This window comes from Gobio gobio (genome assembly GCF_949357685.1).
Source record: "Gobio gobio genome assembly, chromosome: 15".
In the NCBI taxonomy this organism is placed as follows: Eukaryota; Metazoa; Chordata; class Actinopteri; order Cypriniformes; family Gobionidae; genus Gobio; species Gobio gobio.
The window spans coordinates 26,825,258-26,849,957 of NC_137108.1; the positions used below are offsets into that span (position 1 = coordinate 26,825,258).

Here is a 24,700-nt window from a genome sequence, read left to right on the forward strand (position 1 = left end):
CTGAGAGGGGGTGGGATTTTTGTTGGGAAAGTCGGGGGAGAGACGCACACTTCGATTAGACTGGATAAACACATGCAGCATCTTAATTGTTAAGAAAATTAAACGAAATAAATGAATAAATCAAGCCTGTATTACATAACACTAGGCTATATCATACAGCATTCAGAAAAATAACAGTTTGCGCTCCTAAGGGCTTTCACACTTTTCCAAATGTTTTCCAAATGTGGGCTGATGAATTCTTCAAGCCGGGTCGAAACATAAACATCGCGTTCATCAATAATATGCATCTGGAGCTGAAATGGAAAATGATGGGCCGCCTCAAGAACTTCCTGCTCTCGCTGCTGCACCTCTGAGCACACCACGTCAGGGCCTGAAACATTTTCTCAATGGCCCAATGAGCTACTATGAGCATTTACTACTTTTAAAAAATGCGGGTCAGGAAGCGGGTCGGGTACAATATTTTCTTCTTTTTTTTTTGCGGTCCGAGTTGCGGGCGGGTTAGTTGAAAACGTCGGTCGGGTGCGGGTTGTTTATACATTGACCCGCGCATCACTGGTGTGTACTCGTGACTCCTTAGCTCCGCCCACTGCACGCCTCCATGAGTTCGGCTGTTTTAGAAAAGAATCGGTACAGCGTATCTGTCTTTTATAAATATGATCAAACTAAAGACTCTTCTGAGATATGAAGGATGCAATACTACTCTATAGCTAGCTACTCAAGATTAACATGGGAATGGCAGAAACTGTGTGTTCCCTTTAATTTCCACGTATCCTATAGCTAAAAAAGGGGCTTGGGCTAGTAACAGGTCAAATAGATTTACACACATTTTTAAAGCTGTGGTCCGTAACTTCTTTGGGTAAAAATGATCCAATATAAATTTTTGAGCAAGTACATAACTAGCCAGTGTTCAAAGCAATCTCCTTACCTTAGCCCAACTCACAACGGTAAGCCAAGTGTAATAATGTGTTATAATTTGAGTGGTACTGATAGCTTCCTGTGGGAAATACGAACTTCCGCCGTCTTTGCGTCATTACGTCACATCTGTATATATTCAGGAGGCTAGTAGGCTATATCATGTGTGTGATTTCAAAAACAATTTCAATGGCGGTTTGTAATCCAGAAAGTTCAAAACGACATCCTCGTTGACAACTGGTGCGTTGATAGACAACCCACACAAACACCTCAAAACATTGATGCAGATGCACAACCCACATAACTCCGCAAATAACTGCAATTTCAGGGTTCAAACTGAGATGGCGACAGAGGTAAAATGTAAACACTGCAGCTTTAATTTTTTTTGTCTGAACATTTTTTTTAAACGCAGTAAAAGCGCAATTTATTGAAATAAAGGGAAAATCGCATTAAAGGGTTGAAGGAACTGTTGGCATACCTATTGTGCAATACTTTTTTATTATTTTGTTTAAAAAAAGCACTGAATACATTTATTTTTATTGACTAGTTGTAAATTTGACTAATTTAGTAAAATGATTATAAGTATATAATCTACATAAAATACATTTTCTATTATTTATAGAACTTGAATCTGTGCAAAACATGCAGTGAAATGAAAAGTCAAAAACATCTATGTCCAGTAAACCACCATGCATTTTACGCACTACATATCCCATGGTGCTATGCTTTGTTGTTACGTGACAGAAGTAACTTTCAAGGCACGCAAATGCAGCAGTGTCTCGTGATGGGGGCGGTTTGGCGTAAGTCTTTCCCGTCTGGAGTCTGACGCACTCCGCCAGCCAATAAGCTCATGTAGCACATCGGCGCCCGAACCCGCTGTGGAGGCAGGATTTCTTCAAATAAAGATGGCAGATGTTGTCGAAGGAGACGGCACTCGCTCCGCTGCCCCTTCCACGCTTCACTCGGCGGCTCGCAACGGCTCCGGCATGAGCTCGGGGACGTGCGCCGGCGGCCTCGTCGTGACCACGGTCACCTCCGGGCCTCGGCTGGTCCGCATCGTCAAGTCGGACTCGGGCTACGGCTTCAACGTCCGCGGTCAAGTGAGCGAAGGAGGGCAACTGAGGAGCATCAACGGCGAACTTTACGCCCCGTTGCAGCACGTCAGCGCCGTGTTACCGGGCGGCGCGGCAGATCGAGCTGGGATCTCAAAGGGCGACCGTATTCTTGAAGTGTAAGTTTATATGTAAATAATCTGTGGACTTCATCGAGACGCGCGTGAGGAGTGCGAGCAACCGTTTAACCGTGCTGTCCACCTCCACCGCCGTCCCTTATTAGACAGAAAGGGACCTAATTTGGTATTAAACACCAGAGGCGAAAGGCAACAGTGTTTTGAGACGCTTAAAGGCTTCCGATAAGAGAAATTGTGCTTTAATCCAGTACAACTGCTAACCTGGCTAATAAGTGGGTTGATGTATGTTGGAGTGAGTAGCTGAAGTTAGCCAGCCATGCCACTGCAGTACTAGATATCATCTGTTAAGTGGCGAAATATTCAGTATATTTAAAGTGCATAGCATTTATATGGCATACAAATGTAATGGCGCTTCCCTGAAAACATATCTGTCCACTTGGTTACAGTTAATGTGAAGGAGTTCATATTCTAAACACACCAGAGCTTGTCATTAACGTCTTGCATCGCAGCCGTCCAATATCGTTTCCGTTTTAGCAAATAATATTATTAAGCTGACTTTATAGACTAATTTAAATGGCACCTAATTGCATACAGTTACAGAATTGGCTTTGTTTACGCAAATGCAGTCCCCCATTATTCATTATGTCATCATTCACTGACCCTCATGTTTTTCCAAACCTGTATGACTTTCTTTGTAGACCAGAATGACAGCTGCACTTTCATTTATTGTATGGAAAAAAAATATGAATTAGAAGTGAAATGAAGGCTGTCACAGTCAGGCTAACCTCCTTCATTATGTTCCTAAGAAAGTAAGTCATACAGGTTTGGAACAACGTGAGGGTGAGTAAATGATGACATGCTTTTCATTTCTGGGTGAACCGTCTCTTTGCACACAGTGTCTCTGCCTGTCATATGCATCGGTGTATGTCTCCGTGTGAATGGCTGCTTCATTTCCACCAGATAAAGGAGGTTTGTGTTTGGACGCGTTTGTCTTCATTGCAAATTCAGGTCACATACAGAACAGTGAACAGACAAGCTCTCTCATTCCTTCTCATCTTGACTGCGCACTGTTCTGAGCAATACTGGGTCAAAATCAAAATGAATCTCAGTGGACAATTGGGCAAACAATAGCTTTTATTCGCACACACCTCAGTGATCGACACATCCTTTTTATAACCGTGGAGATCTCAAACATTTGCAGCATCATTATGTAACCGCAGACTTGTTGTCTGTGGACTATTAGAGGATGTCTGTTAGGAGGAATGTCTGGGTTATATGTTGCTATTTATTAATTGTTGATGGTATTGTCTCGAATCTGTGCTGGAGCGGTTCCGGTTGCATGTTAATATTCACAGGGCACCTCATTGATGCTGGCATAGGTTGCCATGGTGACAAGTGGTTTCCGTGGTGTTGAAGGTGACAGAGCTCAGCATCAGCATCAGCCAGTGTAAACTCAGGACAGAGAAGGATGCAAAAATAACGCACCTAAATACGTTCTACGTGCACAGTTGAAACAAAAGTTTTGCAAGGCACCCTCAGAGATTTTCTTCATTTGAATCAACCCTATATCTATTCATAAACTTTAAAGAGAAAATTCTTACAAAATGCCTATTTTTAGTGGCTGTATTAAAACGTCCCTGTGTTCCACTGAAATAATTCACTTAGCTGGACAGTTTGGGCCTTATTTTATCAATAGTTTTGTAATATGTATATGTAACAGGTTATGTAGATATGGGAAGAAGGAGGCGGGAATCTGGCAAACGTTTAACAAACTTAAATAAATAAACAAACTAAAAGTAATGCAGGCACCCCTCACGGACGGCTGCCACGCACACACATAATAAAACATAAACTAAACTAAATGTAACGTAAAATCCAGGCCTGGTCCTCTCGTCCTTCACTGTCATCGTTCCTCCATGAGACTCAGGACCGGTGCGGCGCGTAGCTGGCACTCATCATCACTCACGCCACCAGCCTCGCCCCGTTCTCATATATACACACACACTACCAGCCAAAAGTTTGGAATCATTAAGATTTTTTTAATGGTTTTGAAAGAAGTCTCTTCTGCTCACCAAGGCTGCATTTATTTGATCAAAAATACAGCAAAAACTGTATTCAAAACTTTTTTCTATTTGAATATATTTTAAAATGCTTAAAAATGTATTTCTGTGATTCAAAGCTGTATTTTCAGCATCATTACTCCAGTCTTCAGTGTCACATGATCCTTCAGAAATCATTCTAATATGGCGGTTTGCTGCTCAAGAAACATTTATGATTATTATCAATGTTGAAAACAGTTGTGCTACTTTTTTTTCAGGATTATTTAATGAATAGAAAGTTCAAAAGAACTGAGTTTATCTGAAATATAGAGCTTTTGCAACATTATAAATGTCTATAATGTTACTTGATCAATTTAATGCATCCTTGCTGAATAAATGTATTAATTTCTTTAAGTTCTTTCCCCAAAAAAAAGAGAAAATCTTACCAACCCAAAACTTTTGAACGGTAGTACAATGTTACAATAGATTTCAATTTCAGATAAATACTGTTCTTTTGAACTTTCTATTCACCAAAGAATCCTAAAAAAAAAATGTTGTACACAACTGCTTTCAACATTGATAATCATAAATGTTTCTTGAGCAGCAAACGACCATATTAGAATGATTTCTGAAGGATCACGTGAGGCTGAAGACTGGAGTAATGATGCTCAAAATTCAGCTTTGCATCGCAGGAATAAATTACATTTTAATATATATTCAAATAGAAAACAATTATTTTACATTTTAATAATATTTCACATTATTACAGTGAAACTAATATATATAAATGTATTAGTTGTGAATGTGAGTTTGCTTTCAAAAAAGACTGTGTACCTCTAAATAATGGCAAGTCGCCAGAAGTAAAAAGTTAAAGGTAGGCTATAAACGAACAACACCACGGTCGCTCGACTTCAACGTCACCATTACTAACCTTCTGACAACTCTTTCAGTTTTTCTTACAACATTTTCCCAGAAAGTTTGAGTCAGACTAGTTTATAAGAACACAATTATGAGCATAATGCGTCTGTAAAAGTAGACTGAGCTTATCTCTTCGGCGTGATGACGTTTAATCTCCCCAACAGCCTCTTTAGTCTCTAGCAACCGCCTTTTTCAAGAGAAGTAGCCGCTTCAAAAAAATCACAAGTGGGGTCATACTGATGTATTTTGTCGTAGAATAAAACGTGAAAGGGTCTTGAGCTTGTGTTCACCACAAACCTTTTTTCAGCCATTTAAACAACCCCATTAAAAAAAAAAAAACATTGACTTCGGGACGATGGAACCGGAAGATGCTAAAATGCTAACTTGCTTCCGTGGTTTGGCCTAGAAGGGAATGTCATACCTGCACCACTTTATATGGCTTGATTCTTGGAACAAATGACTCTTATGAGCCAGTGCTATTAATGAATAGTTTAAAAAGACAAATTGCCGGTTTTAATCATTTTGAAACTTTGCCTTGTATCATTTACAGCAAAAATGTCTGTTGTCAATAGCATAGCAGTGTATGAAACGCACAGAAGTCACTTTCAAACCAAGCATCTTTCAGCTTTGGTCATCATGGCAAATTTACGTAACCAACTTGAACCCATTATGAAATCTGCGTGGAGAATTTCTTTTTTTTGCCCTTGTGCAAAATTTCAGATCTCATGAATTCCAATTTCGCCTGTGAAGATTCGACTGAATTGAATCTGTAAATTTGTATCCATACCAAGACCTTCAAATTGCTCAATCTTCTTTGCTCCCTGGTTACCATGTTATAAACGTGCAAAATGTATAAATATATTTTTGACTCAGCTTTCAGAAAGTGGGAGTCCATTTGGAACCGGCCGGTCTGGAAGCAGCTCAGCCTGCTCTTATATTTGATAGAGCAGGGGTTCCCAACTCTGGCCTTCAAAATTCACTTTCCTACAGATTTTATCTCCACCTTGATCAAACTCACCTGCCTGTTACTTTCTAGTATTCCTGAAAATTATCTTGTTTAGTGTTTGAGCTAAACACTGCAAGAAAGTGGATCTCAAGGGCCAGAGTTGAGAACCCTTGTGATAGTGTCATAAAGAGGGAGATGGTGTGAGCCACGGTTGAAATGCCTCCATGTGCAAGTGGCAACACAAAACTATGATTCAGTGGCGTGATATTTACCGCTCTTTTATGTACAGTAAGGAGGAAGAGTGAGTGTTCAGTGAAGCTCTTTGAGTGGCTGACTGAGAGCGAATGTGAGTGTCTACGAGTGAGAGAGTATGTCAAAATGCACTGCTGATTGCTGTTGAGTAACTCTTAAGTACTTTGTTGCAGTGATTTTACTGCATTGTTTTTACTGAAACTTCAACTCCCTATGGACCACATGATCGCTTTGGGGTATCAGGGTTTGTTTTCTGCCTTGGATGACGTCTGAAATCTGCATTACAGTCAGAATGAAATCTCGCACGCATCAACCACATGCAACACAGATTTTGAGGTCAAATTCAGGTTAACAGGGCAGAAGATGTGAGACTTTGAGTAAGACCTGCTCAGCCATCTCTTGAGAACTCTGTTTTTAAATAAAACCTGACTTTTAGTAGAGCTCAAATTTACAGATTTTTTTCCCCTACTAATCAGTTGGGCCAGTAATCAAATTCTACTTGACCTGCTGCCAATATTTTCACTGGCTCCACCACAAAGGAAGGATTAGGTTTATTTTCATTTGCTCAGAATATTCTTATATTCAGAGAATATTGTGAACAATTATTACAATTTAAAATAATTATTCTATTTGAATAAATTTAAAAAGTTTTGTTTATTCCTATGATAACAAAGCTACATTTTCAGCCGTCATTGCTCCAGTCTTCAGTGTCACATGATTCCTATTATCCATGTTGAAAACAGTTGTGCTGCTAAATATTTTTGTTGAAACATTTTCAGGATTATTTGAATAGAAGAACAGTATTACTTGAAATGTTGTGTAACAATGTAAATGTACTGTCATTTTTAAAAAAAATCAATTAAATGCATCCTTGCGAGAGAGCAAGTAACAGTTCCGTCAACTGAACCGAAACTCTCACGTCCTTATTGTTGAGTCCTGTAAAGATTAGACCATAAAATAGGAGCTCTAGGAACTCAACCTAAGTAGTAATTCAGCATTAAAAGATATCTGATCTGACCTTAACCTTCTAAAAGGTCCTGGTAAGGCAAGATTTATAGCATTAACCATTTAACGTCACATTGGGATAAGGTATTGGCTGCAAAGTAAAAGTAACCAGATCTTTCTCTCTTCTTTTTCGATCTGCAGAAATGGGGTGAATGTGGAAGGGGCCACTCATAAGCAGGTGGTAGATCTCATCCGAGCAGGAGAGAAAGAGTTGGTCTTGGCCATCCTGTCGGTTCCTCAGCCAGAGACGGACAGCCTTGATCCCGGGGACGATGGCTCTTCGCAGTCCTGCTATGACTACAGTGACAAGCAGGCCGTGCCCATCTCCGTGCCCACCTACAAACATGTGGAGCAGAACGGGGAGAAGTTTGTTGTGAGTTTATCCGCTGTGTTTGCTTACGCCTATTGTTCAGTCTGATATTTTATTTTTAAAAGGATTGTGTGTGTGTGTTTGTCAGGTCTACAACGTGTACATGGCAGGCAGGCAGTTGTGCTCAAAGCGCTATCGAGAGTTTGCCATCTTGCATCAGAATCTGAAGAGGGAATTTGCTAACTTTGCATTTCCCAAGCTGCCAGGGAAATGGCCTTTCTCCCTGTCTGAGCAGCAGCTTGATGCTCGCAGACGAGGACTGGAGGAATACTTGGAGAAAAGTAAGAGGAAGCGACACAGGAAGGAGACGTGAGATGAAAATCTAGAAAATAATTGTTTGCAGATGTTTCCAACGTTCTCCGTGTTTCTTTGCTGTTTCCTATTCATCTCACCAGTATGTTCTGTTCGGGTAATCGGGGAGAGCGACATCATGCAGGAGTTTTTGTCGGAGTCTGATGAGGTAAGGTGTATATTAGGGCTTTCACAGTATCAGATCACAGTAATTATATTATTTCAATAGAGTTTGTAACTTTAACTGTATAAAAGCATACAAAAACAACTTACTGTTGATCGGCACTTTGTGCAGACTAGGGTGTATCTCATGTATAAAAGGCAAACAGTGTTTCCTTCTGATAGAATTTATCCAAAGTCTACCAGTTTGCCCTTAGGGTCATCTGATCTGAAAAAAAGTAGGAGGAAGGATAGCTTACTGGCAGTTTTGTGTGGTTACACTCATTGGGTAGTTTGCTAACAGAAATGGGAAGTATCTTTGTACCTTGGGGGAATGTCTGGTGCCATTCATCCTCAGTAATCACATGACCATTCTGTCTGGACATGGACAGTTTGTGCTCTGGGGCAGGGAGACCAGGCCTGATTTTAAGCATCTTATGATAAAAATGTTTCATGCCCTGCTTTATTTTATTCCATTTATTCCCTGTTTGTGCCATATTATGCCCAACAGACTGCAGTGATATATTTTGTAGGCCAACACTGAAGTTAGCATCACGCTGCTTCCCTTGACAAAAATAATTTTTTTGTGATTATTGTGACCATCAAAAACAACACATTTATGATTCTTACACATTTTGTTCATCATTATAATCGTCACAAATGAACACAACTTTTATAAATTTTAAAGCTTGAATCAGCAGAAGTAAAAAGCTAAACTTAGGCTATAAACGATCTACACTGCGGTCGCATGATTTCAACATCACCACCATTAAGCTTTCCAAAACTTCATTCTTTATTTGGGTGGAGTTTGTGCTGAAATGGTTTTTTGGGGGGGGGGGGGGGGGGGTAATTTTCCTGCTCAGCGTTATGATGAATATTGTCCCCGACAACCTCTATAGTCTCATTTAGCCACTTGTTAGTACCTGTCTTTTTTTTTTTTAAAACAAGGCGGTATTACTGATCTATTTTATGTTGTAGAATAAAACATTAAAGTATCTTATGCTTGTGTTATCCAAAGACTTAATTTCAGGCATTTAAAAAAAAATTATTTACTTTAGGACGATGGAACTGGAAGTGCTAAAATGCTGACTTGTTTCGGGCTATAAAAATACATCATCCTTACACAGACTCTGAAAGACGGCTAAATGAGTAAATGTACTTGGACAAAGACAAGAAGACTGTAGTCCTGCAAAAACCTTCTTCAGCTTGATTTCACTTGACTCAGAAATTGAATCATGGACGATGACCACCGATCAAAGAATGTGACAGAATGAGTCACAAAGACCCATCGAAAAAAAAGTGTAATGGATAATTTAGCAAGGAAAACATGCCTAGCAACAAGACATGTTCTGACTCTCAGAGGACAAACTGATAGAGAGGATCTCATACATCACAATGCATTCAATTACAGACTGTTCAACTCAATTCAGTTCAACTGTTGCTGTTGTTTTCATATTGAATATAGTGTATTTATCGTATTACAGTAAAAGTTCAATGTTTCAGTCGATTTTAAAGTGATCCTTAAAGCAGTGGTTCTCAAACAGGGGGGCTCTGCACACTTCCATAGGGGCTGCCTGATGGCCTAAAAGTATTTAAAATTATTTAAAAGCTACATTTCAGGGCTCCAGTCTAACATTTGAGAGCAGTGGCACCAGCACCACCAAGTTCTACAGATGGTGGCGCCAGCACCTGATTTGGTGGCGTTGGAGGAGCATTTAATAATTATAATTTTTATTTAATTTAATTTGTTACATAATTAATTTGTTACATTTATATAGCGCTTTTCTAGGCACTCAAAGCGCTTTACATAGAAGGGGGGAATCTCCTCAACCACCACCAATGTGCAGCATCCACCTGGATGATGCGACGGCAGCCATATTGCGCCAGTACGCCCACCACACACCAGCTGATTGGTGGAGAGGAGACTAAGGGATGATACCAATCATATATATGGGGATGATTAGGAGGCCATGATGGACAGGGGCCAGTGGGCAAATTTAGCCAGGATGCCGGGGTTACACCCCTACTCTTTATCGAAGGGGATTTTTAATGACCACAGAGAGTCAGGACCTCGGTTTAACGTCTCATCCGAAGGACGGAAAACAATATCATAAAGTTAATTTAATCATAAAATTACTGTTGTTTCGCGTTGTTTTATAATAAGTTATTAATAATATTGCATGTTTGTGTATTGAAAATTTAACAGTGAAGCACTGAGCTTGAATTGATATCCAGATAAAATGTACTTTTATTAACAACAGTAACGTGCAAAAACCAAATTTTTGTAGGGAATTTAAATATTCTACTCTATAGTTAAATGTACTATTGTTCTTCTATAGTATCCCACTGAACTGACCGACAGCTTCAGTGATTATAAAATGATTGCTCTTTACTTGTTTTCTGGGTAATTCAGTCACAATTTGAAGAAAAATGTTTCGTTTTTCATGATACTTTGTGACTTCCTAATTTTTTTCCATGAGTGGAAATGGTCAATAAGTGCTCCTCTGCCGCCATCTACTGTTTATAGTAGTAATTTCATGTCTTTTTTTTTAAATAAAAGTGCTTGTTTGCCACAAAGTGGCCTACACCTATAAACTTTTAGTTTTCCAAATTATCACATTAAAAAACATTATAATCAGATAATATTTAGAGCATTTAAGTGCCGGAATAAGTGTGAAACACTTGAAAGTCCTTGAAAAGTGCTTAAATTTCACTCTCAAAAGGTACCAACCCTGAGATGAGCAATGACAAAACACCGGCGAAGAAGCAGAAACGTGCAATATCATATGCAAGCAGATGCATATGTAAAATAACGCGATCATCAACATTAAACATCATAAATCAAAACTGCTAATGTTATTGAATGAAATGTCAACCCAGGCGAGCTATAGGACTCGGAAGCTTTGGGGTGTTGATGAACTCGATCTGCTCCATCTGTGTTTTTATCATTGTTCATCGTTCGGACGTAGTCTTTTACAAAAACGTGATTTTCTCAGCTTTATGCTCAAAATGTTGCTTTTTCATGAAACTTGCAACATTCAATTGTTGATTGTTTTTTTAATGTATGAAGCTAGAATAAAACAGAGGGTCTGTTCTTTCTTTTGATATATTGCATGTTTAGATATTCATACAAGATATTCTGTGGGCCATGAAACTTGTGAAAATGAACATAAATGCTGGCGGTGACTGACAAATTTCATGTTTATGTTTATTTAAAAGACATAAACAAGACAGGCATTTTGATATAATTGTGTGAATATTCGCATGCTGTGAGAAGCGTGGCCATGCTTATGTGTTGTTGCTGCGCTTCGCGAGTAGCAAACTGAGAGACATACTTTCTCGTCTATGTGTGCTTGAATATTTAAATTGGCAAAGCTTAAAAATGCGCAAATGAATAACTTCCGTGAAGATGCAGCACTGCCCCGAGTGTCTTTCACGCTGGCACTGGACCATCGGGCAATTCTTATGCTGCCTTCACGTGCTATCGGAATTATCGTAAATACAAGTTTCCGAGGTAAAAATTGCACATGAACGCCCCCACATTCTGAAACTTGAATGCAATGAGCTCGTAATCACGACTTCAGAAGTCAGAATTATCCAATTTCCGATAGCACGTGAAGGCAGCATTATTGTTGACCGTAATGACAAAAATAATTTTTGTCATTCATTCAGGGGGGGCGGGGCAATGGTTGGGGAAACACTGCATTTATGATTTGTGGACTGAAATCCCTTAACTTCGTTCATGCAACAATGGTTTGTCCTGGTTTCCACTTCAGCGCTGTTTGATCTGATATCTGTGGTTTATAACAGAATTCTGCGCCGAACGCTTCCCACTAGATCTCGCAGTAGCGATGTTACTCGGCTCGTCTGCTGTGCTGTCTATTATAGCTCCGAGCTGATAAACGGTCTGCAGCGTAGTTCAAACAAGTAGCGTGGTTCCGTTCCGCTTTCGTTTCGTTTGCTATTTGATGTTTTTTTATATGTAACAGAAATGGCAGCTCTTCTCAGTTGGGCACCGTGGTGGTCACACCAGTGCGACCTCTAACACAATTTAGTCGCACCCCAAAATAAGCTAAAAATATCAAGATGCCCGCTGAGAGAAATGTTTTTGCCCTAACAACTAACATTTTTAAGAATCAGTATAATAATGAAACCTGTATATAAATAGGTAAAAATGTGCTATTTAGGAACATTTTTGTTTTTTAGCGTGGGAAACCCTGTAATTAAACAGTCACACCAGGATTAAAAAAAAAAATGGTTTTGTTTTTTTTGGCGATCAAAATGACTAGTTGTGTGGTGGGAATTTCCAGAAATTTCAGAAAAATTTGCAACATTTAAAATAAATAGATAAATTAGGATACCACATTTGCCATATTATGTTAAATGCCCAATAGTCATGCATGAAACAAATAAAATGCATAAATCTTGTTGGTCTCTTACCAAATTCTTACACATTTTAACTTTTAAAACAACCTGTGGACATTTTTTTTTTCAGACTTGGAAAGGGGGATATTGAGTGTGGTGAACAGCCTTAACTGGTCTTCACAAATCTGAAATAATAATCATATTTTTCAAAATTGTTAGGCTATCAGATAGCTAGTGGTGTTGGCCTACTGTCTAGCTTTAGTAATATAATCCATTAAGCCCAAAGTATACCTCAGCCATCCACGTTCGTGCACCATCCACGTTACGTCATTTTCTTCATCTGGAGGGTTTGCGGTGATCGTATGAGTGATCCACAATAAAACAAATACTTGCCTAATATAAGTAAAACATTCTTAAATAATCAGTAATAAAATAAGAGCAAGGAAACAAATGGCAAAAGGACAAATAAATACAACATAAAGATACAGCAGCGGGTATATTGGGTTTCTGTCACTTTAAGACCTACTATGTGCAGATCCAATACTGCTTTGGGCACTATTTTTCCCCTCCCAAATTGTTTGTTCACGTAAGGCATAACCGTCAATATCATAGAACGTAAAAAAATATGGACAACGTGTCTTTACTATCTTCCGCTGAAGAAAAGTGAAGCCGCCAATGTCCAAATATGGTGCTGACATCCTACGCTGATTTGAGACCTGAGTCTGCACAGTAGTAAACGCGGGATTCGAGTCTGTGCAATAGAGAGCAGGAAGTAGAGCCGCGATATCAAAACCCCGCCCACACTCCCGCAGTATCAGTTAGTACAGTTTACTGTAGAACAACTCATTATGTTGGTGTGAAATAAACAGTTATGGAAATGTAGAAATTAAAGTTGAAGCTCCAGTCTCCTCCAGAAAATCCAGAAAAAAAGTCTCCTACTGCCTCAGTGACTACTTCGCCCTGAGAAGCTGTCAATCACAGCTGTCAATCATGACGTCACACCCCTTCGTTTTTATAGCATCAAATTATGCAAGATCACAAAAAATGTGACATTTAGTTGATTTTGCATTGTATTAAAAGATCGGGCAAACACAAAAAAACTGGAGGGACTGATTAGAAACAAGACAAGTAATAAGTAATGTAAATTCATTTGTAATTAGAAGTTTAAAGCATGAAGAACTCTTTTACTTTCTATAAATAAAAACTTTGAAAATGAATAGCTTTGCCATTATAACACAAGTATAAGAATATCTTGAGGGGCCTTCAGATACTGCTTTTGACAGCCTTGCAGTCAAAAAGGTTAAGAACCACTGCCTTAAATTCATCCTCCACCTAATGGCCCTGAAACTACAAGTGTGTCTGTCTTTCTGTCAGTCTGTCCATCCATCTATCCAGCTATACTGTCAGAGAGGCACTTTTCTCGTGCCCTCTGTTTTTCATGTGCATAACATGATTGACATGACAGCAAATCTACATTTATACCAAAACATTAGCAAGTCAGCTGCAGGCAATTATAGAACATTGTTTTTGTTTTGTTTAAGAGAGCGAGAGGGAGAGAAAGAAATTGGAGTATGAAAAATGCCTGTATGTCTTTTCAAACCAGATAGATCTATTCTTATATCTGTTTAATTCGTTGAAATTTGAAAATGTTGCAGTCATGTTGTTGTTTGTGTACTCATTTGCATGTCCCATTGCTCTGCTGTGAGTGTGAATCTGTACCTTGTCAGGGTTTTTCTCAGGCACACGATGAACAAGCAGCCTGCAGCGCTGCTTTATCTGTTTGGACTGTATTTTTAGGTCCCTCTCTCATTTCTCCTAGAACTATAATGGTGTTTCTGATGTGGAGCTAAGGATAGCCATGCCAGACAAAACCACAGTTACGGTCCGGGTGCGAAAGAATTGCACAACAGACCAGGTCTACCAGGTACTGTATTTAACTCATTTGACACTATAGCAAATGCATCAGTTTGCAAATTCACACATTTCATTAATTCTCCCCGTATCTTTTTTTTTCAGGCTGTAGTAATGAAGATTGGGGTGGACAGCATTACTGCAAGTTATTTTGCTCTGTTTGAAGTCATTAACCACTCCTTTGGTAAGAGCTCCTCTTTATAATTTTTCCTGTATGACAATATTATATGCCTGTGTTTAATATCACTAGTAATTAGGGGTGTAATGGTTCAGATTCTTAACATTTTGGTTAGTAAAAATATTATAACACCATGATCCGCCACGATTACAAAGAGTACATTGTACACACTTTTACAGGTGTTAAGCCATATGTGGCAACACAATGCACTACTCTAACATTTCAATTTTTATCTGTAATTTCACAATGTTAGCAATTATTGCAATTTAAATAAATCCGATATGAACATTTTGTCACAAAGATCATTGTGACAAACTAGTAAACACCATGAAGGTTCCGAATCACATGGCAGAAATGAGGGAGATGTATTCAATCCTAACCCAAATCATTGTCTGATTTATAATTCTACGTACAGTAACTCAAGGACTCAAAGAGTAATGAGTCCTCGTCCTTTTGAAGTGCATGCAAAGTGGATTTGCAGCCCTGAAAACAGTCTTCTCGACATTACATTTTACATTAAAAAAACGCTATATTACACACTGCATGAAAGGTAATATTTGAAAAAGCATAAGGGGGCACTTCAAATCACTAAAAATGATGCGTTTTTGAATCAAAATAAATAAGCATTTGTTTGCTCTCCTCAAGTTATATCATAACTCTGGTTAACGAACATCCCGATGTCCACACTGATGGAGCGCCGTTTAGACGAATACGTAAATATGTGCTGCGTGCTTTCCTCTCAATAACAAAGTAAATATACAGCAAAAATCAGCAGTTAAGAAATCATCTGATAATAGTGATGTGGATATGTTTGTACAAACTCTGCAATTCGGTACTATCCTGTCAAGTCACTTCAGGTTTATTTATACCTTACTACTTTATAAAACAATTGCTTTAAAGCCGCAAATATCATAACTGTTATCTATAGCTCTACCGTAATTGAGACATTGATTCAAGAAATTCACTACAACCAGAAAGATGTATAGTACAGAGAAAATTTCAGTTTTACGTATTGTTTGTTTGTGTTCAAGTATTCTCATAAACACAGTCAGTTATGTCTTAAGTGAATGTGGAGAGTTGAGAGAGAAATCTGGTGTGTCATTATATTGGATCTGTGCATTAGCTCTTAAAGTGACAGCAGCTTATAAATGTCTGCTTTTATCTGTCATTGATGTTCATCAAACTACAAAACACAAAGATGAATCTATATTACATTTATATAGTGAACATGTGCTCGGCCAGCATGTGTGGGCTAGGGTTGGGCGATGTTTACAGTAGGGGTGCTCCGATTGATCGGCAACCGATCTCTATCTGCCGATAATCGCTTTGGGATGATTGATCGGCGGTCTCTAAAAAGGCCGATCTCATGAACCGATCTCATGCTGACGACACATAAAAACCTGTGCCTGCCCTGAGAGCTAGGGAATGATATGCAGCGACACCGTCTCATTCTCTTTCCAGCGCGGGTAAAATAATTATTATGCTGAAGGTGAGGTACAATTCATAATTCTATATTAAATAACTTGCGCAGTCATTTGAAAACTTTCTGTGAGACGCAAGTTCACAAACAGCGTGAGTGAATCACCGCGTGCGCTCTCTCTCTCTCTCTCTCTCTCTCTCTCTCTCTCGCTCTCTCTCTCTCTATCTCTCTCTCTCTCTCTCTCTCTCTCTCTCTCTCTCTATCTCTCTCTCTCTATCTCTCTCTCTCTCTCTCTCTCTCTCTCTCTCTCTCTCTCTCTCTATCTATATCTATCTCTCTCTCTCTCTCTCCCTTTCAAAATGCTCAAATGGTTTTATATCATCGCATCTGCACTAAAATCGAGCTGCACAGTTGACAGGATTTGCCACTTGCACAATCGAGGCAGTGTTGCATCGTCACTAAAGTTTATCATTTGCATTTATTTTTAAGCCTTGCCAGTGTTGAAACCGCTCAGCACTCGCGCGCTCTCCAGACCGTGAGCGCGCGCACACACACACACATAAACAGGCCACCTCACAAAAAGCTTGCGAGAACAAATTGCGCTGAAATGGTCAGATACACACAAATGTAAGTACTAAATTACCGTCTTGACGAGTGTGCACGTAAACCCCGTCGTGACTCGCGAGTGAACGTTTGTGCAGCTGCATGTAACCGTATCCTTGTTTGCTCTTAAAGTGACAGCTGTCGAATAAACTGCTGCTGTCTCTGAGTTTCTCTGTCTTGTGTTGTTTGATGAACCTTTATGACACTCACTGCTCTTGAATGACTAACTTTTGCAACCTTTAAGTGTAAGGATTAATCTAATTTAATTTATTCAGGGAAGACCAATATTAATTTACATTTGATTTCTTATTAAATGTCTTTAGTATTTCTTACCTCAATGCTAATGTTAGACCCACCTGAAAATTTGTCTTTAAAAACAAAAATGCACTGCATGATCAAATATTTAGGTGAGATAATTATATACATTTATTATATACATTTATTTGGGAAAGATGGCCTACAGTAGCCTTAAGTTATCTCATTTTCTAAAATGATGGCCAGACTTTACTGATGTTTCATGGAGTTTATTGAAACCGTTTGATCTCCAAAAAATCACTGTAAGAGCTAAACAAATAAAGCAAAAATGCGCATTAACACCTCGTACACAAACTCTCTCTCTTCATAGCATTATCATTAACATACAGCGAAATGCACAAAAATACTCATTACAGATGACAGTAAACAAGAACATTCACACCTTATGCCTTTTCGGGGGGTGCTTAACAAACTGCAAACTTTAAATTTGCCTAACCACTCCGATGAACCGCGAGCTCTTACTATCTTTCCGTAGACTACAATATCTGTCAAAATAAAAGTCCCTACTTATTAAGACAGATAATGCAGACCTTAAGCCTATTTAAACACACAGAAATGTCAAAAATGTTCACAAAAAACTAATTATAAGATAAATCACAATGAAGTCTGTTACACGTTGGTTATGTTAATGGAGTTAGCCTATTTTCAGGTGCTGCATAATATCATTGCGCTGCTGCACTCATCATGTTACGGCAGTAAAATTCAATGATCATTACGCAGGAATGATATTATAGTTCCTAGTCATTTCAGTCTAGAAAATCACAACTTTTAATTTTCCGTCGGTTTTAGTACACAATGTAACTATACACATCACAGCATGTAAATAGGAAAATGTTGGCGTTATTCTTGAGCAGTAGGCTAGCTGGAGCCATTTACCTCCAGTCTTTGTGCTAAGCTAGGCTAGTGGTGGGTGCGTCAGACAGAGTTATGGCACGCACGGAGATGAGAATGGTATGTATGGACTTATCTAACTCTGGGGGATATGGGGAATAAGATAAAGTCACAAAAAGTCGGCGTGTTCCTTTAATATTGCACTTTTGTCACACAGAAATGCACTTGACAGTAAAGCACAGATTTTGAGCTAGGAAGTAAATTTACTGTTTTTAAATTCTGTCATCATTTACTCACACTTGTGTCATTCCAAACCTGTATGACTTTCTCTCTTTTGTGAAACGTAAAAGAAGATCGTTTGAAGAATGTTGGCAACCAAACCATTGGCTATACCATTGAATAATTTATGGACAAAAAAAAACAGACTCAGAGAATTTTCTTTTTATGTTACACAGAAAGAAATTCATTCAGGTTTGGAATGACATTAGGGTGAGTAAATGATCACATTTTTGGTTTGAACTACCTCTTTTAAAACAATAAAAACCATTTCAAGGGTTAACACCTTATTTATGTAACACACTGAAATCTATCTTTCATGAGGTTCTCATTGAAATGACATTTAGTTAAATTTCATTAGATCTATTAAAAAGTTCATAAAACATTTAAAGAGAAAAAAGCTTTGTCCTTAATTTATGGGATCTAGGCTTTAAAGCTGTTTTGTTGAATTATCCTTGAATTACCCGCATTACATTTTAACTGTTTAACTGTAGGCCAGTTTCATTTAACTGTAAGATCATGGTAGTCACAGGTAAAACCATGCTCCTCATTACCATGGGTATATGGTTTCTAAAATAAATAAATAATAATAAACTATTGAATTTGTAAAAAAAAAAATTGTAAACACGTAGAAAATACAAAAACAGCCTCTATAAAAGTGATTTATACTGCGCAATATTTAATGTAAGTAATAATAACAACATTTTTAATAAATAGCCTACATTTCTTCCAAAACACCATATTTCTTCACTGTTGGTAGCTGCAAGGTAAATTGTGGTTGTGCTAGAGTTTGTAGTTGTGTGTATTGCCGTTTTCCAATTTACCTCGTCTTGTATTTACATGCTCGTGACGGTTTTCAGCTAATTCACCACAGTACCTATAATGTTCTCATATCACACGATTGTATAAAACAAAATTCGGAGTCAAAGTGCCAGTTCATCACTTCATAGAGCAGCAGAAACGCAGCGCACGTTCGTCAGCGGCAGCGCTGTGCGGATATTCGCCTTTTGCAGTTTCATGCGCCCAAATAAGAAAAATAAAATAAAAAAACAGTACCTAATATGGACACAGTCTATGAATATGGAGGAGGGAATGTCTCTCTCGCTTTGGCCTGTGAATTCAGAAGACAAACCAATGGGCCGCTGTTCCAGCAAGATGGGCTAGCCCGTGGCAACTTTTATTTAATAATAAATAACCTTGTATCGGCCCCAAAGTGCATTGGCCCACCAGGAAAATTCCCGATATGACAAGTTACCAGTCCAGCCCTGTGTGTGGTTTTCCCATGTGTGATTCATGCTAAATGATCTTCAAAGCCCCATCCACATTTTATGTTTTGATGCATCACAAAATAGCTGTACTTCTATGTTTAATTGCTCCCAAAATATTCAGGCAGTTAAAGGACAACTCCGGTAAAAAATGGACCTAGGGGTAATTAACACATGGTTACCGAGTAGATCGTTCTCTGGAATGCGTTTTCATGAAAATTGAATGTAAAGAGTTTTATCTCTAAAAAAAGATTAGCTTACAACGCTAGTATATGGGGCATAGAATAAGTAGAATTAAATCAATAGTTAATACCACTAACAAGGCTCAAAATAGCCTCAAACTAACACGGTAGCATAATGAGGGTCCCTACATGCAAACCGAAGCATTGCGAACTTTTGTAAGTCTACAAACAGTTTAATAAGACGATACTTTATAAAGACAGTACATTATCTTGGTTTTCCAAGATGGCTCCGGTCTGTATACGCGTAATGTACTGTCTTTATAAAGTATCTTCTTATTTAAACTGTTTGTACACTTACAAAGTTCTCAATGCTTCGGTTTGCATGTAGGGACCCTCATTATGCTACCGTGTTAGTGTGAGGCTATTTTGAGCCTTGTTAGTGGTATTAACTAGCGATTTAATTTTACTTCTTCTATGCCCCATATACTAGCGTTATACGCTAATCTGTTTTCAGAGATAAAACTCTTTACATTCGATTTTCATGAAAACGCATCCCAGAGAACAATCTACTCGGTAAGCATGTGTTAATTACCCCTAGGTTCATTTTTCACCGGAGTTGTCCTTTAAGATGGGGTTGACATTGTACAATTTTGACCACGATTTGGTCGTCTGAGACAAATTTTGACGATCCTAAAAGATTCCTCTGATGATCCTAGGTTAAAATTCGTAGTCTTTAATCGGCTGTCGGTGAACATGTCAGGCGACCAATGACTGTTGCGATCAAATTTGACGAAATTCTGTCAGTGTCAGGAGATTTGGCGCACAGTCCTGCAGTGTGACTTCTCCTACGACTACCGTCAAATTGACTTTTCATGCGTGCGTCCGTTTTTAACACATCTTGACTGTCATACAGTCTGACTTTAATGACAGCTGAGATCCCGCTTTGTGACATGGTTTCATAGAGCAGCTTTGAACATGTTGACCAGCCCAACTCATGTGTTTAAGTAGCAGGGTTATGTGTTCAATTTAAGCTCATTGTTTATAGATTAATATTACATATTTAGATATGAAATGTATATATAAAACTAATGATATAAAGTAAAATATAATAATAAATGAAGTACAAAAAGTCCTTCTATGGTTTTGTAAATACTCTGACTCTTCTTTTTTCACACTTTCTCTCTGTCCTTGTTTCTTACCGCTTATCTACCTCTATATTTCTGTCCCTCTCGATCTCTCAGCACGCAAGCTGGCTCCTAATGAGTTTCCACATAAGCTGTATGTGCAGAATTACACATCTGCCATCCCAGGCACCTGCCTCACGCTCCGCAAGTGGCTCTTCACCACAGAGGAAGAGATTCTGCTCAATGACAACGAGCTGGCTATCAACTATTGCTTCCATCAGGTGTGTGTGTGTTCAAGAAAATGTGTTTGTCGCAATGCGTTTTCAGTCTGTACTGGTGTTGACTTGTGTCCTCTCTCTCAGGCTCTGGATGATGTGAAAAAGGGATTCATCAAAGTGGGAGAGACATCCTATCAGCTCCAAAAGCTCACTGAACAGAGGAAAATGACCATGGTCAGTCTCCAAACTATGCACAGTTATTGGAATGAGTGGAGATTAAAGGATTAGTTCACTTTTAAAATGAAAATTTCCTGATAATTTAATCAACCCCCATGTCATCCAAGACGTTCATGTCTTTCTTTCTTAAGTCGAAAATAAATTACGTTTGTTTGTTTTTCTTCATTCGTGGTTAAAAATTATTTTAAAAATATTTTTTTCTTGAAAATGACCGATCATTTCTAGATAAGACTCAGTTCCTCAGCTGGGATAGAGAGCCTCTGACGCCCTTCGAAGCGCTTTGAAACTGCATTGATTTGGACCTTCAACAGTTGGTTGCCATTGAAGTCCATTATATGGAGGAAAATCCTTGAATGTTTTCCTCAAAAAAGTGAAGAAAGTGCATCTCTAATCAAGTGATTGTGAGATAAATTAATCTTAATCTTCCTGTACCTTCTTCCTCTGTAGTATTTAAGTATTCTGAGGACATGTGAGGGCTACAATGAGATCACTTTCCCGCACTGCGCCTGTGACTCGCGTAGGAAAGGTCACGTCGTCACAGCGATAAGCATCCGCCACTTTAAACTCCATGCGTGCACAGAGGATGGCACTCTAGAGGTGAATTTGTTTGCTTTGAAGGAGTGAAAAGTTGCCTACTTGATGTAATGATTGTAGTAGATGTTGTTGATACCACTCAATAACTTTACTTTTAAAAGTTAGAAAAAAACGGTTCAGATCACAGTTTTATATTGCTTAATGATTTGCCCTTTGTGTCATTACAGAATCAGGTGATAGCATTTGAATGGTCTGAGATGCAGAGATGGGACACGGATGAAGAGGGAATGGCTTTCTGTTTCGAGTACGCACGAGGGGAGAAGAAACCTCGCTGGGTCAAAATCTTCACTCCTTATGTGAGTCTCATACGGCCATGTGATCTTGCAACTTGCATGCATTCGTGTGCACTAAAAATGTCTTCTTTTTTTTCTAGTTCAACTACATGCACGAGTGCTTTGAGAGAGTCTTCTGTGAGCTCAAGTGGAGAAAAGAGGTGGGTACCTAAGTTCCAAATAAGTGTTTGCTTGCCTTTTTCTCTGTTATTATAAGATTGATATATTCTTTCAGGTTGAAGAGGAGGCCACGGACAAGGACAATAAAAACTGCAGTAAAGATGGTATGTGCGGTAAGGTAAGGCTCTGCCTGCCTCTGTATTGAATTGTGGACATTAATGTCCATCCATAATCTGTGCTCTTCTGAATCTTGTCTATCTTTGACAGAATATTTTCCAACTGTTGAGACACAGAAGGGATGGAGGCACATGAACGAAGAGATCATCTCCTCTTGAATTCTCGAATACATGCACACGTACACTAAAAGCCGCAAACAGAGACTCGGAAAACATTTCAAACCAGTCCCATATGCTTACATGCACTCCACCACTGACACACACATACTGAAATATGAAGATGTGAAGCAGGAAATGACACAACCACAGTGTGATGATGAAAATAAGAAACTACAAGAGACTTTTAAAGACTTACGCCATCATTTCATTTCATTGGACTGGACAGAATTATGTTGGACGTGCTGGAGTTGACCGCCAGCTCAGGACAGGAGAGACGACACTGAAAGACTGTAATGCTCCAGGAGACAAGCACGGTAATTGACATGGCACCAGCATTGTGACTAATTCATGTCATGTGACTGGTCACAAGACGAGGTCTTCAGAACGTTGCTTCTGAGGAGTGTCAATTTAAAGACATGGAAACATTGGCGATCTGACTAATGCATCATCCTGACACTAACACAAGCACCTGTGAGGGCAGAGATGCTCTCTTAGAACGGAACAATTTAAAGGTGCACTATGTAACTTTTGGTGCTCTAGCAGTTAATAAACAAAACGGCATGAGTCGTGCGGAAGAACCTGTCTATAACGAGTCACCCAGAGCTACTCCGCAGCTGTCGGGATCCTGCTCGGGCTAAAATAGTCTGAATTTAAACCCCTATTATAGGCGTACCGTAGTGATTCAGGATAAGATAAAATCATAGTTTGGACAATTGATTCATGATGTACTTGCTCATTATGTACATTCTGAAAACAAACAAGTTGCATAGGGCACCTTTAAAAAAACAAAACATAAAAGAATATAGAACAAAAAAATTGCTCCATTTTTCACTTGGACAATCAGAGTGAGAGAGGGAAAGAGAAAAAGGCTTTTCAAGCGAGTAGAAACGAGGGCAAGAGAGACAGATCAATACTTTCCATGCTTTTCCACATTAATTTGTCTCTTACCTCACTATTGCCACTGTGTTGGTAGTAGGTTTGTACAGATTTTCAGCCCTTTAGCTGAACTGAGGTTTTTAATTTAATTGTTTTTTTGTGTTCTCATCTGTCTTTTATTCTCCAAAGCAGTATTTGGTTGCATTAGCCATCGCCAGGCCCAGATGGAATATCTGTGCAGATTTTAATGCAATTTTCTCCTGGTAAAATGTGTTAAATGGGTCAATGACGTGAAGCTCCTTTTAAATCTAATATTTATTTAAAATAGGTTAACAATTTGATTCATATCTACACTGACATTAACTATACATCTTTTTATACCCGTGTTAAATTTTCTTTTTTCCTTTTTTTTTAGTTCAGGATTTAAAATGTCATGTAGTGTGACTTCCCCTTAAAACATAATGATGATGATTCATAATAATGGTAAAAACAATACTTTTTTTGTATAAAACCCCCCCCCCTTTTTTTTTTTTTTTTTTTTTTGAAAATCAGCGGTTCTCCACCTTTTTGACTTGCCTAACACAATATACAAAGGCCTCTCGGATTTGCTATCATATTTTTATTTTTTATGTTTTGCTGTAATTATTACAAAGCCCATGTTTTGTTTTCCAACTCTTTTTTTTTTTTTTTTTTTTTTTTGTCAACTGGGAATGTCCATATATTAAATACATTAGCCAGAATCATTTTTGTGATTCCAGAAGAAAATATAAAATGTAAATTTTCTTCTGGAATCACAAAAATGATTCTGGCTAATGTATTTATTATATGGACATTCCCAGTTGACAAAAAAAAAATATTTGGAAAACTATCTAAAATATTTAGATTTTTGGGGTGTTTTGTTAGATTATTTTAATTAGAATCATCTTGTGGAAGAGCATTTTATTTATATACATATAAAATAATAATGCTCTTCCACAAGATGATTCTAATTGATTTATTTTATTATTACTATTAATAAACTTTTTTTTTTCATTGACACTCGTGCATGTCATTGACCTAAACACAACTGAAAGTACTTCTATTGGTAGCTAACTAATGCATGATTAAATTAGACAAAATATTTAGTAATGAACACTAAAGGGCTGTGGAATATGAAAAAATTGTGAATTATTAGTTTTGTAAATCTGCAGGGAGTCTATGTGGGTCTGGCCATTAATCTTGAACACCTGCCCACTAATCATCTGTAACAGTGCTGTGTGGGTGTTCACTCTGCTCGTATATAAATTCAGTTGTATTAACAGTGTTATAAATGTGAAGCACTGAATTGGAAAGCCAATAGTGTTAATCATGTGTGAATATTGGGCTGCTTGGTTTATGAGTTTTAGGCTGCCATGCCTTCATCCAGCAGTAGGTGGCTCTGACCGCACAGGAAGCCAGCCGTCTGCATCAAACCATGTGTGAGTGTATCCAGCCCCCATTTTAATTCTTGTAGCGCAG

The 24,700-nt window shown here is 38.4% G+C and overlaps 2 protein-coding genes across 3 annotated transcripts in view; both read left to right on the forward strand.

Moving 5' to 3' along the window:
• Positions 1 to 24,700, forward strand: part of slc50a1 (solute carrier family 50 member 1) — a 214,583-nt gene that overhangs the window by 142,444 nt on the left and 47,439 nt on the right. The gene's annotated exons all lie outside the window — the stretch shown is intronic.
• snx27b (sorting nexin 27b) lies at positions 1,689 to 24,531 on the forward strand. 2 transcript variants are annotated; one of them, XM_079837219.1, is made up of 13 exons: positions 1,689 to 2,143; positions 7,403 to 7,634; positions 7,720 to 7,912; positions 8,027 to 8,091; positions 14,266 to 14,370; positions 14,463 to 14,541; positions 20,669 to 20,832; positions 20,914 to 21,003; positions 21,454 to 21,603; positions 21,768 to 21,896; positions 21,974 to 22,033; positions 22,108 to 22,170; positions 22,260 to 23,106. In XM_079837219.1, exons 1-13 carry the CDS (start codon positions 1,818 to 1,820, stop codon positions 22,302 to 22,304), a joined length of 1,701 nt encoding a protein of 566 aa, XP_079693345.1. In that variant the 5' UTR covers positions 1,689 to 1,817; the 3' UTR covers positions 22,305 to 23,106. The 2 variants fall into 2 exon arrangements, with proteins under 2 accessions (XP_079693345.1, XP_079693344.1); XM_079837218.1 differs by having other exon boundaries at positions 1,708 to 2,143; positions 22,108 to 22,156; positions 22,260 to 24,531.

Coding starts and splice junctions, on each gene's coding strand:
- snx27b (XM_079837218.1), top strand. CDS start 1,818: ATGGCAGATGTTGTCGAAGGAGACGGCACTCGCTCCGCTGCCCCTTCC. Junction 14,371..14,462: donor CAACAGACCAGGTCTACCAG/GTACTGTATTTA, acceptor TTTTTTTTTCAG/GCTGTAGTAATGAAGATTGG. Junction 20,833..20,913: donor TCAACTATTGCTTCCATCAG/GTGTGTGTGTGT, acceptor CCTCTCTCTCAG/GCTCTGGATGATGTGAAAAA.